The sequence below is a fragment of the Aquarana catesbeiana genome, linkage group LG02, assembly GCF_042186555.1.
Source record: "Aquarana catesbeiana isolate 2022-GZ linkage group LG02, ASM4218655v1, whole genome shotgun sequence".
Lineage (NCBI taxonomy): Eukaryota > Metazoa > Chordata > Amphibia > Anura > Ranidae > Aquarana > Aquarana catesbeiana.
Window position 1 is genome coordinate 218,752,534 of NC_133325.1, and position 17,443 is coordinate 218,769,976.

General features: G+C 41.2%; 1 protein-coding gene across 1 annotated transcript in view; it reads right to left on the reverse strand.

Moving 5' to 3' along the window:
* DIAPH3 (diaphanous related formin 3) overlaps positions 1–17,443 on the reverse strand; it is a 1,160,230-nt gene that overhangs the window by 314,416 nt on the left and 828,371 nt on the right. The window contains exon 26 of the mRNA XM_073614238.1: positions 5,523–5,658. Within this exon, the coding sequence (XP_073470339.1) occupies positions 5,523–5,658 (136 nt within the window). The remainder of the gene's footprint in view (positions 1–5,522; positions 5,659–17,443) is intronic.

Below are 17,443 nucleotides of genomic sequence, written 5' to 3' on the forward strand. Positions count from 1 at the left end.
AATCGGACACTTACCTGCCCTGGAGTCCAGCAATGTTGGCACCACAGCTGATGTTTCCATCAGCTGTCGGATGCATGCATCCTACATTGCGAGTAAGGGAACCCAGGAACCCTACTACGCATGCGTGAGGCTCCGCTTCTTTCTCCTACTGGCCCGGCGGCGGGGGAAGTAGGAGGGAGCTTGGGTGGCGACGTCATTACCCACGGCTGAGGCTCCTGGAAGTGGGAACAGGATACCTGTGAAAGACAGGTATCCTGTCCCCCCTCCCCCCCAAAAGGTGCCAAAAGTGGCACCAGAGGGGGGAGGAGTACAACATGTGGAAGTTCCACTTTTGGGTGGAACGCCGCTTTAAGCTTTGACAATTAGCCCAAGTTCACATTGGGCTGATTTGGCATGCCATTTGAAGCCTATTGCCGACAATGGCACCGTCTGAATCGGTGCGACGCCGACTTTGCGGCTCCACACCGATTCCCAAAGGTAGTTCCTGTACTACTTTTGGCAACTTCGGGGGCAATTTCAATAGACATCTGTGCATGAATCCGCACAGATGTCTGTAAAATCGCTCTCTAAGTCAACCTGAAGTGCCGGTTTGAAATTGTGCGAGTTCAGCTGAACGCAAACGTTTTCAAAACCCGCATTCAGTGTGAGCCTAGGCTAAAACCTCGAACCTGATTGGTTACTATGCACACCTGCCCCAGTTTTAGTAAATCCCCCTATGAATTTTTTTTTTTCTTTCAATCAGCAGGCTAAATAATAATAAAATAAAATCCATGTACAGATTTCTGCATCCACGCAAATGATGTGAATGCATGGATTTCCCCTGCTTGTATTCTGACAGCCGCCTGCCCCTGCCAGAATACACAGGTCAGTTCGACAGAAACCGATCTAAAGATTTTACAGTGTTTTACAGCCGCTTTTAGGAGTGTTAGCTGTTTTTTTTTTTCAGCTTAAAAACGCCTCTCCATGTTATTCTATGGCCTCATGCGCACACACAGGCTTTTAGGAGCGGTAAGTGTCATAGGCAGTTTTTTAGGCTTCAAAAAAACCCCACATGTTCTGATGACTGGCATTAGAGCTGTAAAAATGGCTGACACTGGTAAAAGCTGCTAAATGCCGGTTAGTGCTGGATTCAGTCACGTTAAGCCTCATCAAGCGTTTCTCATGCCTCTATTTAAAATCAATGGATCCCTATGGGAACCCATTGATTTGAATAGAAGTCGCGCCAGAAGTCAGATCATGATGATCCGACTTGCGGCACAGCTTGGGTGCTGAGGATCTTGAAGGGGAACCCCTCGCCAAAATGAAATGAAAAAAAAAAAAAACTGGCGTGGGGTTCCCCCCAATACGATATCAGACCCTTTGGTTTGGAATGGATTTTAAGGGGAACCCCCACGCCATAAAAAATGGCGTGGCGTCCCCCCCAAGATCCATACCAGACCCTTATCCGAGCATGCAGCCCGGCAAGTCGGGAAAGGGGGGGTGAGTTAGCGCACCCCCCTAACCAGGCCACATGCCCTAAATAGGGGGGGGGTGCTTTGGGGCCCACCCCCGACCCCAAAGCACCTTGTTCCCATGTTGATGGGGCCAAGGCCTATTCCCAACAACCTTGGCAGGTGGTTGTCAGGGTCTGTGGGCGGGCGGCTTATCAGAATCTGAAAGCCCCCAGATACCGGCCCCCCACCCTATGTGAATGAGTATGGGGTACATTGTACCCCTACCCATTCACCCAAAAAAAAGCGTCAAGAATGAAAACACTACACAGGTTTTTAAAGTTATTTATTAAGGTAGCTCTGGCGTCTCTTCCGATTTTCTTCTCCCTTTGGTGATGTCTTCATCCTTCTGTTCTTCTCCCTCCTTCGCCGATGTCTTCTTCCCCTCTCTGTTTTTACTTCTCTCTGCAATGTCTTCTGCCTCTTCTCCTCTCTCCGCTGTCTTCCCCCATTTTTCCTCTGATGTTGTCTCAACACTCTCTACCGCTGTAATACTGGGTCCCCAGTGTGCCATTACTTATATAGTCATGGCCACCCGGTGACATCATCAGTAGACCCGTTCCCTCATGTCACTGCCCAGTGCACGATGGGGTGGTGACGTCACAATGGGGCGAGGCCTACAGATCACATCACTGGGTGGCTACGCCCCATGCCTATATAAGTAATGGCACACGTCAGAGGAAGAACAGCGGAGAGAGGAGGCGAGGCAGAAGACATCGCATAGAGGAGAAGAACCAGAGAGGGGAAGAAGACATCACCAAATGAGGGAGAAGAACATTGAAGACAATGCTGGAGGGAGAAGAAATCAGAAAAGGCCAGAGCTGCCTTAAGAGCTTTTTCTTGGCATTGGTAGTGGCTTTGCAGCTCGTTTTTCCTAACGCCCCGTACGCACGAGGCCTTAATGTTTACTATGTTTTATGTTTGAAAATCTCAATGTGCATGCACCTGTGAATTTGGAGGCTGACAAACATAAGACAGATATCAGATACAGAATAGTGACAAGTAAAGCAGAGCTATAAAGTTAAGATTTGTATGTGTTTACAGCCACTTTATAATTATTTCAGTTGTCCCTTTACATAAGAACAATTTAAAAAAAAAAATGCAGCACTGAAAAAAAAAAAAAAAAAAAAAAAAAAAAAAAACCCTGAGCTCTTGCAGCAGGAATAACACTCTGCGGATGGACTGTACTCACTCTCAAAAAAAAAAAAAAAAAGTCTCTTATTCCTTATTACAAAAAATCATTCACCAACTTCAGAAATTTCTATATGAGAAATGATAATGCTGTAAAGGCCACTGAGAAAGAGACCAAGTTGACTTAAAAGTTAATAACATTCAATGAACAGTCTTGGTTACTTGTACCTTTCTATAATGAGGTACAGGGTCCTGCTCATTAAGGCTTATAGAAAACCAGTTCGTGTTCATGACAGCCGTATCTCTGTCTGACCACAGACAAAAGTGTGAAGTGTGATTAGCATTGAATTCATTAAAGTCAGAGAATGTGACTTGTAACTATTCACAATTTTCATGCAGTTAAATGTCCAAATAGATTGTGGAGATGGCGAATGACTGCATATGAGTAAAACCATACCTTATATATTATCTTTATAATCAACCCCAACATGAAGCTCAGTAAAAAAATAAGATTTATAGAATCAAAGAGGAAGTAAACATCCTTTACTTACTTTTACCTAGATAGTGTAAATATCTCCTAAACGTGTGCCATTTAAGGAGATATTTACATTGAATGCAGCCAGTGCAATCACTGATGCATGCGCTCCGAAGGAACGCCCACCTGAGGCGTTCCTTCAGAAACCTGTGCCGTGACCGGCGGCTCCCGCGCACATACACGGGAGTGACCCTATGGCGACTCCGGCCAGTCACAGAGCCCGCAAACCTGGAAGCAAGATGGGAGAAGATGGGAGACCCTGCAGCGCTGACATTGCGGAGCTGGAACAGCTTCGTTTAAAGGTAAGTTTCACATAATGTGCTAGTACATCCAGCGGGATACAACCGCTTTAAATGTGATTTTGCATTACAGCTCTCAACACCACACTATGCTGGAACTAGTCAATACTAGGTGCAATGTACTTAGCTATTGAAAACTGACAATTTAAAGAGGATCTTTCCGTAATTTTGCAAGTCTGCATGGATGCATTCCTGGCGCACATATACAGTATATTTCTGGTCATATCCATCAAGCACAAATCCAAGCACAGCTGCTTTTATTTTTAATATGTTGTAAGTGTTTTCTTACTCTTTTAGCAGTTTCCGAGTTCGGTAGTTTCTCAATGTACACATTTGCAAGTCAGTATGTCGTCTTTAAAAATTAGGATGGACTTACTGATAAAGTTTATTTCCTGGAGTACAGTACATGACATGTGCTTCTTTAAATCATCACAACTGGATTATATCCAGCTACTAGAGATGGGCTGATCACCCCCCCAGGTTCGTGCAAGAACTCTCAAACGTCGCAAAAGTTCGGACCTGAACCCCACTGAGGTCTATGGGACCCTAATTTGAAAAATCAAAAGTGTCCATTTTGAAAGCTTATATGCAAATTATTGGCCATAAAAAGGGTATGGAGGCCGGGTACTGCCCTGGGGACATGTACCAATGCAATTATTTTTTTTAAAAGGTCATTTTTAAAGGAGCAGGGATTTTAATGACGCTTAAAGTGAAACAATAAAAATGAAAAATTCCTTTCAATATAGTTCCTGGGGGGTCACCTTAGTCAGCCGGTATATTGATGTACCTGTACCTTGTATAGAACCTGCTACAGCAAAACTGACATTTTTTTTAAAAATTACATTTAAATTACTGGCAATACAATACCATTGCCGGCAATACAAAAATGTAAAGAATTGGCATCAGTTGGCACCGCCCCTTTTGACGTACCAACCAATGCATGCTGGGTCAGTGACATCACCAGGTGGCCCCGCCCCTTACTTATTTAAGAACCGTCAAATGGCAGAGCAGGCGCTCAGTGGTTGGCCTTGGTCACAGGCAGAACATTTTTTTGGTCATCGTGATTGACTTGGATCTACATCAGGGGACATTTTTTTTTTTTAAATAAAGGAATTGTCAGAAATTGCCACCTGACCCTTTTTTGGTGAATGGGTAGGGGTACAATGTACCCCATATATATTTACATAGGTGGGGTGCGGGATCTGAGGGCCTTCTTGTCAAAAGGGGCTTCCAGATTCCGATAAACCCTCTGCTCGAAGACCCACTGCCTAGGGTTGTTGGGAAGAGGCCCTTATCCCCATCAACATGGGGATAAGGTGCTTTGGGGTAGTTCAGGAGGAACCAAGAAAAAAATACACACACACATATTATATTTATGTATATATATATATATATATATATATATATATACATACATACATACACACATACATATATATATCTTTTTTTTTTTGGTGACAGTGCTAACACCTATCACTGTGTAAAAAGGCAAGCTGTGTGTGAAGGTGTGCACAGCCCTTATAATGAAGGGCATAGCTGTAGTTCTGGGCTCCAACGAGGAGACAAAAGGTCTTCTGCCCAGAGGACAGGGTGAGTGTGCCAGAGCAGCAAGGAGCTGCAAGAGAGAGTGGTAAAAGAGATATTCTAAGCTTGAGAACTGAGCTGCAGCACTGCAAAAGGAAGCTTAAAGACATTTTTCTTTTGTGTTGTGAAGTGATGGCGGAAACCCCTGCAAAAGCAACCACTTGTTTTTTGTAAAACTTTTACGTTCTTTTTTTTTTTTTTTTTTTTTTTTTAAAGTGGGCCAACAAGCCCTGAAATAGGATTTCCTGGCTGGACTCAAGTCACTAGTAAGCACTGCGCTTGAATGAAATCCTCTAGAATATTGCGAGATCAGGATGTTCAACATCCATATTACAGAACATAAATCTAAAAATGAAGAACCAAGTAGTCCACTAATTAGCAGCTCCCTTTCAGGATTATTGTGCATAAGAGGAAGTGGAATCCTGGTACCCATGGACAATCATGAACTTATAATATATTTGAGTAAAACATGTTTTTACTAACCATTGTTCTTTTCTAGAAGACACCGTTTCTTTTTTTGTCTCTCTTCTTTCTCTCTTTCTGCCATTTCCTTTGCTAACCTGACTCTTTTCAATTTCTCTTCTGCCTCTTTGCGTCTATTATTCTCCTTTGTTGCTTGCTATAGAAAAACATGAAAATGAATATGTATTAACAGCCTGATGATAAACAAACATGAAACAGTATTTAAAATCAATCCATATACAAATTAAGATTTAGAAAGACTGTACTTTTTTCCTGTTATACAGGTTTTGCACACAAAAGTTTTGCACTTAAAAGTCCCAAAGTCAATGGGAGCTCTTTCTCCTGAAATGTTAGTTCTCTGCAGCTCAATAAATAAAAATAAAATTACCATTAATAATTGTATATATTTTTTATATACAGATAGAGAAACCAAAAAAAATACATAAAAATAAATGTACAGGACAGCACAATAGCCAATAACAGTATGCTATTAACAAAACTATAATAGCTATTGACAGTATGTGGCTTAAACAATGCAAAGGTATATGCATCATAAAAACTGAAACCTAGAACTTGAAATAAAGATATTAGAATAAAAGTTAACATTTTAAAAAAGTAATTCTAAAGCAAACCAGTTAGCAAGGTATTGTATACATCACTAAAATCATTACATTTAGGATACTTGTATAGAAAACACCAGAAAATATGGCTGTAAAACAACTAGCAATAACATTAACTGGTAATTCTGTACAAGACAGAAGAAAACCCAATGCATATCAGACGAACTATCTTTAATCAAGGAAAACATGAATAAACCATTCTGAAAGCATCAATTTAGTATGACTCCCTCTGTAGCAGCATAGGGTCATGATCTTTACTCCTGGGTAGCTTCTCAACATGATCGTTAGCCATGATCCTTCAATTGTAAATCTTGTGGTTCAACTTGGCAAAAAGGAACAGATACAAGCTTGGTAGTAACTGGAGGTTCATTCCCTTAGGGCTCTTTCACACAACTCTGTAGCAAAATCGCAGTAAAAATGCATATGCACTTTTACCACAATTTTGCTGTGTTTCAGATGCATTTCCTGTGCGTTTCTGGGTTGCCTGCGCCTGTGAAAAATGGACATGACTCAAAAACGCAACTAAAAATGCAAATCACAGTTTGTTTTTAAAGCAACTTCCATTCATTTCAATAGGAAGCTGCATTTTTGGTGCAGTTTTCAAAACGCACCAAAGATGCAGCATATAGAGCTTTTCAAAACATGCAGCATATGTAACGCAGTTGTGTGAAGAGTCCTATAGGATTTAAAGGGGGACCATTTTCTTGCGTTTTTCTTGCAAGGTAAATTGCAGGAAAAGCACATGAGTGTGAAAGGTCCCTTAATGATGGTTGCTACTACTAACAAGATGTTATATTAATTGGTACAATAACTTTACCAATAACGGACCTTTCAGTCATCCATCCATAGAAGCTGTAGGACAACTGCTACGATTGGAGCAGATGGGCAGAAATAGTCAGGCAGTCCGCAGTAGAACATAATTGTGGGAGAGGCAGTAGGCAATCAGGAGAGGGAGATTTCAAGGAAAGCAGGAGCCAACAGCACAAGGGACACATTGGATTAATAGTAAAGAATGACCCTTGTGCTAATTTTTAAATTTTTTAAAGGTTTTGATCAAACTTTGACTTTAATAAAAAAATAAATGCTCTGCACAGCTACAATGTGCATTACAGATAGCAAGAGGAGAGCATATGGTGACCAATTTTCCTTCCATCACATAGCTCTCTGTTGTGTTAAACAGAGAGGACTCCATGGGGCACTGCAGACTGCATACCCTGGCATATATTCTTTAAAAGTCATTCGGTAATTTAAGAATACACGCAGACTGCTGGTATATACAACACTCTAAATCTAACTTCCTGATTTCATACTTTGCTCATTTCCATTCTCAGAAACCTGCGCTGAATTACAAGCCAAATTTAGGCATGTCCTGCAATAGGATATTCATTTTTTTGTTCACTTCTAAAAAGATACAAATGACACAGCTTTTCTCAATGTCCCACTGAATTTAGTCAGGTGGTCATAATGAAGCCTGACACCCTTCTACTCATTGAAAAATCAGTTTGAGAAAGGGCACAGTGAAGTAAAAAGCAATTTCTTCAAAATATACAACCATACATCTTTAGGAAAGACTGCAAAAAATCATGCTGCCTACACAGTTTACCTAGAGGTGAGTGTCATCTTCTCAGCAAAACTGACATAAAAAGAATATATACCGTATTTAATCGGCGTATAACACACTTTTTTCCCTTTAAAATCAGGGGGAAAATGTGGGTGCGTGTTATACGCTGATCCCTGCTGTCTGTGAGGGGGCGAGAAGCGAACGCTGACGAAATACACATAGCCGAGTGTACTGTGTACTCGGCTCCGCTCGCAGTCCTGCCCAGTCCCGCCATTGGACCTGTGTTATGTCCATCATAGGCACCGGGCCATGTGGCAGGACTGGGCGGGACTGCGAGAGGAGCCGAGGGGAGCAGAGTACACAGAACATCCAGCTCTGTGTATCTCGGCAGCGCTAATTTTAAAAATGATCAGGCTGCAATGAGACTGGGCAAGGCTGCAATGAGACTGGGCAAGGCTGCAGATGGACACTGATCATTCTGCAATGATGGACAAGGCTGCAGATGGACACTAATAAGGCTGAATTGATGGGCATTTAAATGTAAGTTTTTTTCCTTAAACTTTCCTCCTAAAAGATTTTTTTTTTCCTTAAAATTCCCTCCTAAACTTGGGGTGCGTGCTATACGCCAATAAATATATCACTGGTATATATATATATATATATATATATATATATATAATTATTTTAAAGGATTGTCTCAGTAAAGAAACCTGTAGGCTGTGCTTCCTGTCAGTCACCCACGATTAGAGGTTTAGCAAAAACTAAGACACATTTGTTGATGTCTTCCTAATACAAACAGTACAATATTAATTATTAAATAAAAAAAAATATTAAACTGTCATATTATACTTTTTTCTCCTAAATGAAATAAGCAATCAAATTAATTATGGTTGAAAGTGATGGAAACTAAAGTCTAAGGAAATTAGCAAGCAACAGTTGATAATGTAGTCATTAAATCAGCATGTAGCTTATGGGATCAGATTTCATGCTTCTTTTGCTGTAGCTGCTCTTTGAGATAACAGAGGAGCATGAGGAAGACAATTTTAATTTGCATAATTAAAAAATAAAAATGGGCATTGGTTACAGTTGTATAATTAAAATATACTGTAGAGGAGAGACACGGAGCCATTTGTCAACACGTGTTAAGGCCTTTGCAAGCATGTAAGACAGTTTTGCACAGAAGCGGAGAGCCAACGATCTAATGGAGATCACGGTTTCTAGCTTGCGGCTGGACTCACAGTCATTGAACATTAACACATACACACCTATTTAATCAATCTTAAAGGGTTTAGCGATCACAATTTTCCTATAGCATGCGAACATGTGGAGTCAGAGTCACAAGCTAGATTTCCATTTAAACGTCACAGGGTTTAATCTGGTTAGTTTTCACTAACACTTCTCATTAGAGAAATTCTTGGAAATTTTTCTGAACGCCTTAGGCCCTGTTCACATCTGAGCAATGCAAAATCATGGGATTCTGCCCACAACCCCAGATCACACTGAAATTGCAGCAAAAATGTAATGTGCTTAGGGTCTATTAATTCTTAACGGCACAATAAACATGGTTAGCGGACACACCTTTTACCGTGCTCCGTCCCACGCCCGAAAAGGAAAAGGTAAGGGAGCTTTTTTGGTGCGCATAGGGTAACCCATTCAAGTGAATGGCCTGAAACACTCTAAAAAAGATGCAAGCAGAAACACACGTTCCTGCTATGCAAAGTGTAAATGGGACCTAACAGACTGTACAAATAATAAAAGGACTGTATAAAGTGCTATACAATTACGTCTTGCAAGATAGCAATGCACTAATAGCGTGAGGGAAAAAAAAAAGGCGATCACTGGCTTCTGTCAGAGGGACATCGGTCCAGAGTGCCGCCATTGCCTTATCTGTGCCCACCAGTGCCACCTATCAGTACCCACCAGTGCCACCTATCAATGCCCACCAGTGCTGCCAATCAATGCCCATCAGTGCAGCCTATCAGTGCACATCACTGCAGCCTATCAGTGCACATCACTGCAGCCTATCAGTGCAGCCCATCAGAGCACATCAGTGCAGCCTCATCAGTGTACACCAATGAAGGAGGGAAATTACCTGTTTTTAAAATTTTATAGCAAACTGTGAAACTTTTTTTTTTTGTTTTTTTTTTCAAACTTTTCAGTCTTTTTCCTTTTTTAGCAAAAAATAAAAAAAACTCAGGAGTGAATAAATACCACCAAAAGAAAGCTCTATTTGTGTGGAAAAAAAAAAAATAATAATTTGGGTACAGTGTTGTATGGCCTCGCAATTTTCATTCAAAGTGTGACAGCGCCGGAAGCTGAAAATTAGGCTGGGCGGGAAGCGGGTTTAAGTGCCCAGTAGGTAAGCGGTTAATTTTTCTACCAGGAAAATACCAGTTTGACTGTGGAAGCAGTGAACATCTGTGTCATTTTTTGGTATTATATAAACAACTTAAAATATTAACCTATAGTTATATACCATAGATAGTAAAACTTAATTTAACAATTGAAAAAAGGAATTTTATTTCCCTCAACTCCATTAGGCGTATTTATTAAAGCTTAGATGTATGTGCCAGCATTTTACCAAATTAAACTTCACAACATTTATCAAACATGGGACTGGCGCTAATTTGTCCTGACCTCAAAACATTTAAGTATGACATAGCATTTAAGAACCCAGATGGAATTTGCACAAGGCATGTGAAATTGTGCCAGCTATCTTCTACATGAGATGATGGTGTTACTTTACTATCCTGGTACACCCATTGTCACTGCCAATCGACTATTACTGGTCAGAGTCTTAAGAACATCTCTGGAAATTGCATCAGGGAGATGGGTCGGTTCGGGGATTCTGTGGGCTCTGTCCAGCAACATATCTCATGGAGTAAGATCTGGGATAAGTTTAAGGAACAACTGTTGTAGATATGGGACTAGGCCATTTGGTTTAACCACTTCAGAGATTCCCTTGAGCTAAATGTTATTTTAGCAAGAACAACCCTCAAAATCTGCCACCTTAACATGAAGTTTGAGTATCGCTTCAATTTGTTTGTCATGTGCATCCACCATCTCATCATGTGCATTAACAACTTCCCCAATTTGGAATTCTAAGATATAAGAGTAGTCTTCTATAGATCCAATGCAAAAGGTCAGTTGAGATTTTAAAGAGCATAGCTCTTGCTGTAGTCCAGCTGGTAGGGATAACAGCATTGCTTTAAGACCCCTTTCACACTGGAGGCGTTTTTGAGGCGCTACAACGTTAGAAATAGCACCAGCATAGTGCCTGAAAAAAGCCTCAGCTGCAAACTCAGTGTGAAAGCCCGAGTGCTTTTACACTGGGGTACTGCGCTGGCAGGGCGTCACAAAAAGTCCTGCCAGCAGCTTCTTAGCAGCGGTGACTACACCGCTCCTGCCCATTGAAAACAATGGGGCAGCGCCGCCATACCGCCGGCAAAGCGCAGCTGCGTTTTGCGGGTGGATTTAACCCATTTTCGACCGCTAGCGGGGGGGGGTTAAAACCGCCCCATTAGTGGCTGAATAGCGCCACTTTACCGCTGACGCCCGGGGCGGCTCAATGTGAAAGGGGTCTAAGTGAAGTTCCTGAGGCAGGGGCATCAGAGGCAGGGGATGCGGCTGATGGTGCTGATTATTCTGCAGCCATGTCAGCTTGTGACTGTGAAGAGACTGCCCAGTGTTGTTTCTTTGTCTGAAGAGGCTTATGGGGCGAGTGTGCAGGAGACGGCACCAGGCTCTTACCTCTATCAGCAGTGGTTAGCGTAGAGGCTCTTCCATAGCTTCCAAGGTATCCTGCTCTGGGTCTGTTTGTGCCTGTGGCAGTGAGTGAGAGTAGCCACTCTATCCCTTGCTGGCTGCATGAAATCTGTGAGTTGGCGTTGTGCTTGTGCCCAATTTTTCTTTGGGACATAGCCTGCCAAGAGCCTGCTGTCTTTCCCTCCTTACCGGGTGTCTACACGGCAGGCAAAATTGCAGTGAGCCGCTGTAGACACCACCGGTAATGCAGAGGAGCAGGTTCAAGCAGCCAGCATGCTCTGCAGCCAAGACATGCCCCTTTTCTCATCAGCAGTCTTGTGACTTCTATGAGTGTCCAGCCGAACACTCATTTTATTTAAAAGTTATGTATCAAGAATTAACTCTTTAAATATTTTACATTGCTCATTTGGCAATTAATTTTTTATATGGTCTAAAAATCCTTCAACAACAAAATACTCCAAAATATAGATCATAAAAAGGATTTTTATTTTTTACTTTTATAACAGGATCTGTGTCTGTATACAAGGATCCACTTATTACAGATTTCATCTGTGGAGTACATTGGCGAGTCACCGAAATCTTCACTTGACCTGCTCAGAATCTAGTAAATGGGAGCGATTACCTACAAACCGATTTTCATGTACTTTTTCATATACTGTATGAATGGCTGTGTTAACATAACACACATTTATTCATATGCAAATAAGTGGACACAGTGATGGGGAACTGAAGGCTACTTATAAATGACAAAGCCTTCTCCCAGAATGCTAAGGGGTGACAGTGGCTGTGTGCAAATCAAACAGCCATTGACATTTGGGGAGTGCCTAGGCAATGTGTAGACCGATTAGTGGTCTTTTCATAGTGGTTAGGGTTTTAATTTTTTTTAAGCATCCAATTATCATAGATAGCTGTTTTACCTATTCTGACTTGCAGTGGTGCAAGACAACATTACAGAGCAAATTTGCCAAATGCAAAATCAGCAATTTAGCTACAAAATCTCTGATCATACACACTCTGCATTAGTGCCAGTAAGAAGGCAGCAGTATTTCATATCAGAACTCGAGACACCTGGAAAAATGTGCTAGATGAGATCAAATAGCAAAGAACTAGCAGCAGATAAATGTACCATATACTATCCCAGCACGATTTCATTTTTCCTCAGGTTTCTCTATGTTGCGCTACAGAAAAAAGGGGAAAAGGGCGCAAGAGTCTGAAAAAGCAAGAGAGTGTACTAGATCGAGTCACTATTTATTGAACACATATGACAAAAAAAGAAACACACAGTAGGAAAAGCACTCACAATGTGCTGGCAAGACACAGACAGTATTGGCCCAATGGAGTGTAGATGTGAGAACCCCAGCAAAAGCAACTGGAGGCTGCTGGCTACAACAGCTTATTGTAGCTGCTCACATATAATTGCTTTGCAGAGATCACCTGCGAGTGATCGTCCCTGGATGTAGAACCAATTAGCTCTGGGTGGCAGCCCCACTGAAAGCAATGGGATGATGCTGGCTCCCACAGCTAATTGCAGCTGCTTGCATATAATCACTTTGCAGAGATCACCCTTGAGTTATCGGCCCTGGATTCAGACCAGTGTCCAGGGCCAATCACTTACAGGTGATCACTGCAAAGAGGTTACATGAGAGCCGCCACAATTAGCTGCGGGGTGGCAGCCTCCCATTATTTTCAATGGGGCTGCCTCCCAGAGCTAATCTTTGGGACCCCCTGTTGGGGTTCTTGTATCTGCAAGCTGCTATGCCAATTCACAACTGTGAAGTTTTTTTTCACTCAACCCAGCAGGCTGAAAAAAAAAATAAAATAAAAACATACAGATCGAAGTACTAACACAAGAGATGTTAGTATGGCGATCTCCCCTGCTGAGCTATTGTGTTCTGACTGTCCCCTGCCAGAACACACTGATCATCACTGGTTTTACAGCATGCACGTTCGAAGGATGCCAGTTGTGAGACCGGCTTCTGTCAGACAGGGAGCTGTACAAACGGTGTGTGTACCCAGCATTAGTCACAGTTCACTGGAAGCACTGCTGGAACACCTGTTATCTGCTAGCATGCAGAGCCTTGCAAGGAGCTGGTCTCTATGCTTCAGTGAAGAAGCCATCAGTACTTCTCCCTCACTGCTCTTAGGCACCGCAATCATCGATAGAATGTGTTTTGGGGAGTCCCTCTCCTTCCTCAGGCCACCACAGTAGTAGCATACTTCTGAGATAAGCACAAATGGCTGCCAGATTAACCCCTGCATAACCAAGATTAAATGGGGAAAGTAACCACCAACACTAACAGTGGATTAGTAAGATCGGCATCCATACCAATCAACTCAGCATATACTGTATTAAAACTCTAGTTAATGGAAATTGGGTTTTAAAAGCAAACATTATTATTGGCCCAATATACTGATAGGTCAGATCTGGATCAATAAACAAATTCCATCAAAATGATTAATAAACACAAGATAAGCAAAATTAAAAGCAGCATACTTCGATTATAACCACTGAAGCAGAATGATAACATATGTCAAAATGCTTTATTAACAGCATCAGACAGATTCTGTAATGGAGGTTCAGGTAGTCTTATGAGGCCATGGAAACCTATACACAAATGACTGAGCCCACGTTCACACTGAGGGTGGGTTTAAAATTGTGCTAGTTAAGCTTAACTCACACAATTTCAAACCGGTATTTCAGTCTGACTTCAGAGCGATTTGAGACATCTGTGTGGGATCATGCACAGATGTATATTGAAATGTCCCCGAAGTCGCCAAAAGTAGTGCAGAAACTACTTTTGAGAATCGGCGAGGCGCTGCAAAGTCAGTGTCGCACTGATTCGGTGAGTGCCTGTGAGAAAACAAAAAGTAGCAGATGGAGATGGATGGAGTGGAAATCTTGGAAAAATGGCACAATATGAACCGTGTTATGTGGAGAAAGAAGGACTCTAAAAAAGATATTTCACATTAGTCAGTTTACAAACCTTCACATAAAAATACTTTTAAAGATTTCATTAGACACCTCCAATTATACTTTAAAGGAATGCTAACCTGGTAAGTAACCTTTTTGAACCAACTTTTACTTCTAACAAGAGTTAACATAGTGTGCAACTTGATTAAAAACACCACAACAATTATTGCTTGAAGAATTTGCATTTATAATGCAAGAGAATCTCTTATGCAAAATATCCAGTGTGATGCTTATACACATAAAAACACAGCACAGCAAATTATATAATGCATTCAATAAAAGTGAGTTGACCTTTGGGTACTTTATGAATTTTGTTTGTAAAAGGACAAACATATCTGGCAGAATGGGTTAAGGTAATTAAAATAAGTAAATAAAAAAAAAAAAAATCAATTTATCTATCTTAGATTCAAATTCCCATGTCTGAAAACTGTAGCTTACTAGTATCTCAGGTAGATTAAGGGTTAATAGAAAAGTGTACTTTTTTTCTCTTGGCTAAAATGTTGGAAGTATTGATGCATGCTCAACAGGGAACTCTGTAACCCAAGTGTTAGGGAAATAATGAGTTTGCAAAATTTATTGCCAGCTAAGAACCTGCAAGAAATCGTTACTATCATGCAATCACAGTGTTGGATCAATATGCTGCTTTGTGCATGCAAGGGGAAAAAAGTGATACAAATGGGATTAGGTCTATCACAAATTATACCTGAGGAAACAAAAAAACTGTTGAAATTGTATGGAATTATAGACTGAATTCTGATCCTAGAGGTTAAGGAAGTGATATTATTATATAAGAATGAAAAATATTACTCATGGCAACTGGAATACTGATAACAAAAATGATAGAAAAGATATGGATAGTTCGAGATAAGCACAAAAATAGGATGTCTGACTTACCAGTAACATCTATTTCTAATAGTACAGTACAGGACACAGGTAGTCTTCAAAACATGGGTTATATACAACCTTTGCCAAAAGTTTTATTCAGAGGAGGCCTGAATAATTCACTTGGTAAAGCAAGGCATATGTGTAAAGGCACATGCCATTGTAAGAAAAAAAAAAAAAATACTTAGCTTGTCTATTCATCAGTCATGGTGAAAGTGTTCCCAGGACAAGAAGGGGAATTATTAAACTCAACAAATCATTCCAGAAACTTTTTCCTTTATATCCTAAAATGCCCACATGGCCAGTACTATATACAGTAGGATGCACAATAGGACTAACACAACCACGTGCATCAGATTTAGGGAACACAGGCAGTTCATCAAACAAGGCAATAGTGACTACAGAGTACTACACTATTTCCTAACCCATTATAAAAAAAAAATCTAACAGGTCTTGTACTTTTTGGTATTGATGCCACTATGTCTAAACAGGAGTAACTATTAAATTTAAAGTGGTTGTAAAGGTATTTTCTTTTTTTATTTAAAGTAATAAACATGGTATACTTACATGGTATTGGACAGAGCAGCCTGGAACCTCCTCATCTGAGGTTCCCGGTCTGTGATGCTGGACCCACCTCTTCTATGTGTGCCATCATAGGAAGCCACTTCTTATGGTGGAATACCTGTGGGCTTGCTCCTCAGCCAGGCTGTGTGCATCGATTGACACACAGAGTGTAGCTTGGCCACACCCCTAGGATTTGATTTGATTGACACATACTTTTTGTGTAACCCCTGAGATGTCAGAGTAGAGGGAGATGGAGTTGTAAACTCAAGGTTGTTGATGAACCTAACAAACCAGAGTATGATGTCACTGATCGGCCAATGCAGGAGTCTGGCAATTAAGGGCTGTGGTTATGCTCCAGTAGGAGGCAGTTTGGATGGTATACAGTGTGCCCTTTCAACGACAAAGAAGCTGAGTTGTGCCAAAGTTAGAGCAGATCACTCCGGGAAGCAGATGAGTCAGATTTTGTTGCTTCTTATTCTGTCTTCCAAATTGCCAATCTTGGTCTTTTGATCAACCGGCACTTTCAGGGCTATTTTAAGAGCAGAAGATAGAAGGCCTAGAATTTCACTGATTTGATGTTCTTTGTTAATTGTTCTCTTGTAGTCTGGTTTAGCATAACTCGTTTTAAAAAAAGGAAAGATCACTTCTTACAGATTCAATTTGTCTGGTTAGCATTGTTGGATTGCCACCCTACGTTGCAAGAATGATGGCTCTACAGCAGGTGTAGGCAACCTTTGAGCGGTGGAGATCTACCTAAACAACATGAAAGAAAGCAAAGATCACCAGGCACAGCGTCCTATTTTTAGGCACCATTTACATTTGGGCGTAGCAGGCAGAAAAGAGTTTCTGTAAATGTGTGATGCACTTGCATATATATATATATATATATATATATATATAAAAATATATATCATATTATTTCTTAATGGCACCTCACATGTGGGTAGCAGCTGTGCGTTTTTCACACGTGAAAAAACATCCAAAAAATGCACAAAAATATGCATGAATGGTCCAACTCCAAAAATGCGCTACAAATACACATAGGGCAATGAGGTAGCATTGCTTAAGTGTTAATGGGGCCTTAAGGAAGCTAACCTAGCAAGGCCATGCATAGCTCAAAGTTTACAGGTCAGTGGTATGCAATGCAGGGTTCACAAGTCAGCGGTATGCAGTGCAGAGTTCACAGATCAGCAGCATGCACAACAGAGTTAAGATAGTGGTTGCTAACATATATAGCCCAATGCAAATCCTGATATGTTACCTGTGCTCAGCAGCCAGTGCCCTCTTTCATCTGCTCCTGCAATAAAATGCTTTGTTCTGGTGCTCTGTTTTCCCTGCAATGTACCCCTTACATCTCTCCTGAGCACCTGTATGGGACCTAGAAAATGGGCAGGATGGATGTGAGGGGAGAATTGCAGCTCAGGCAGCTGCTTCTGTGTGCAGCTCTGCTTCGTGAAAAGTTCTGGCAGCGGATCGGCACAATCGATGAGTAGATAACCCCCCCACTCTACAGATTCCTGTGGTTGATATGGGAGAGGTGGATGTGAAAAGGCTCAGATTTCCATTTCTGTAGTGTATG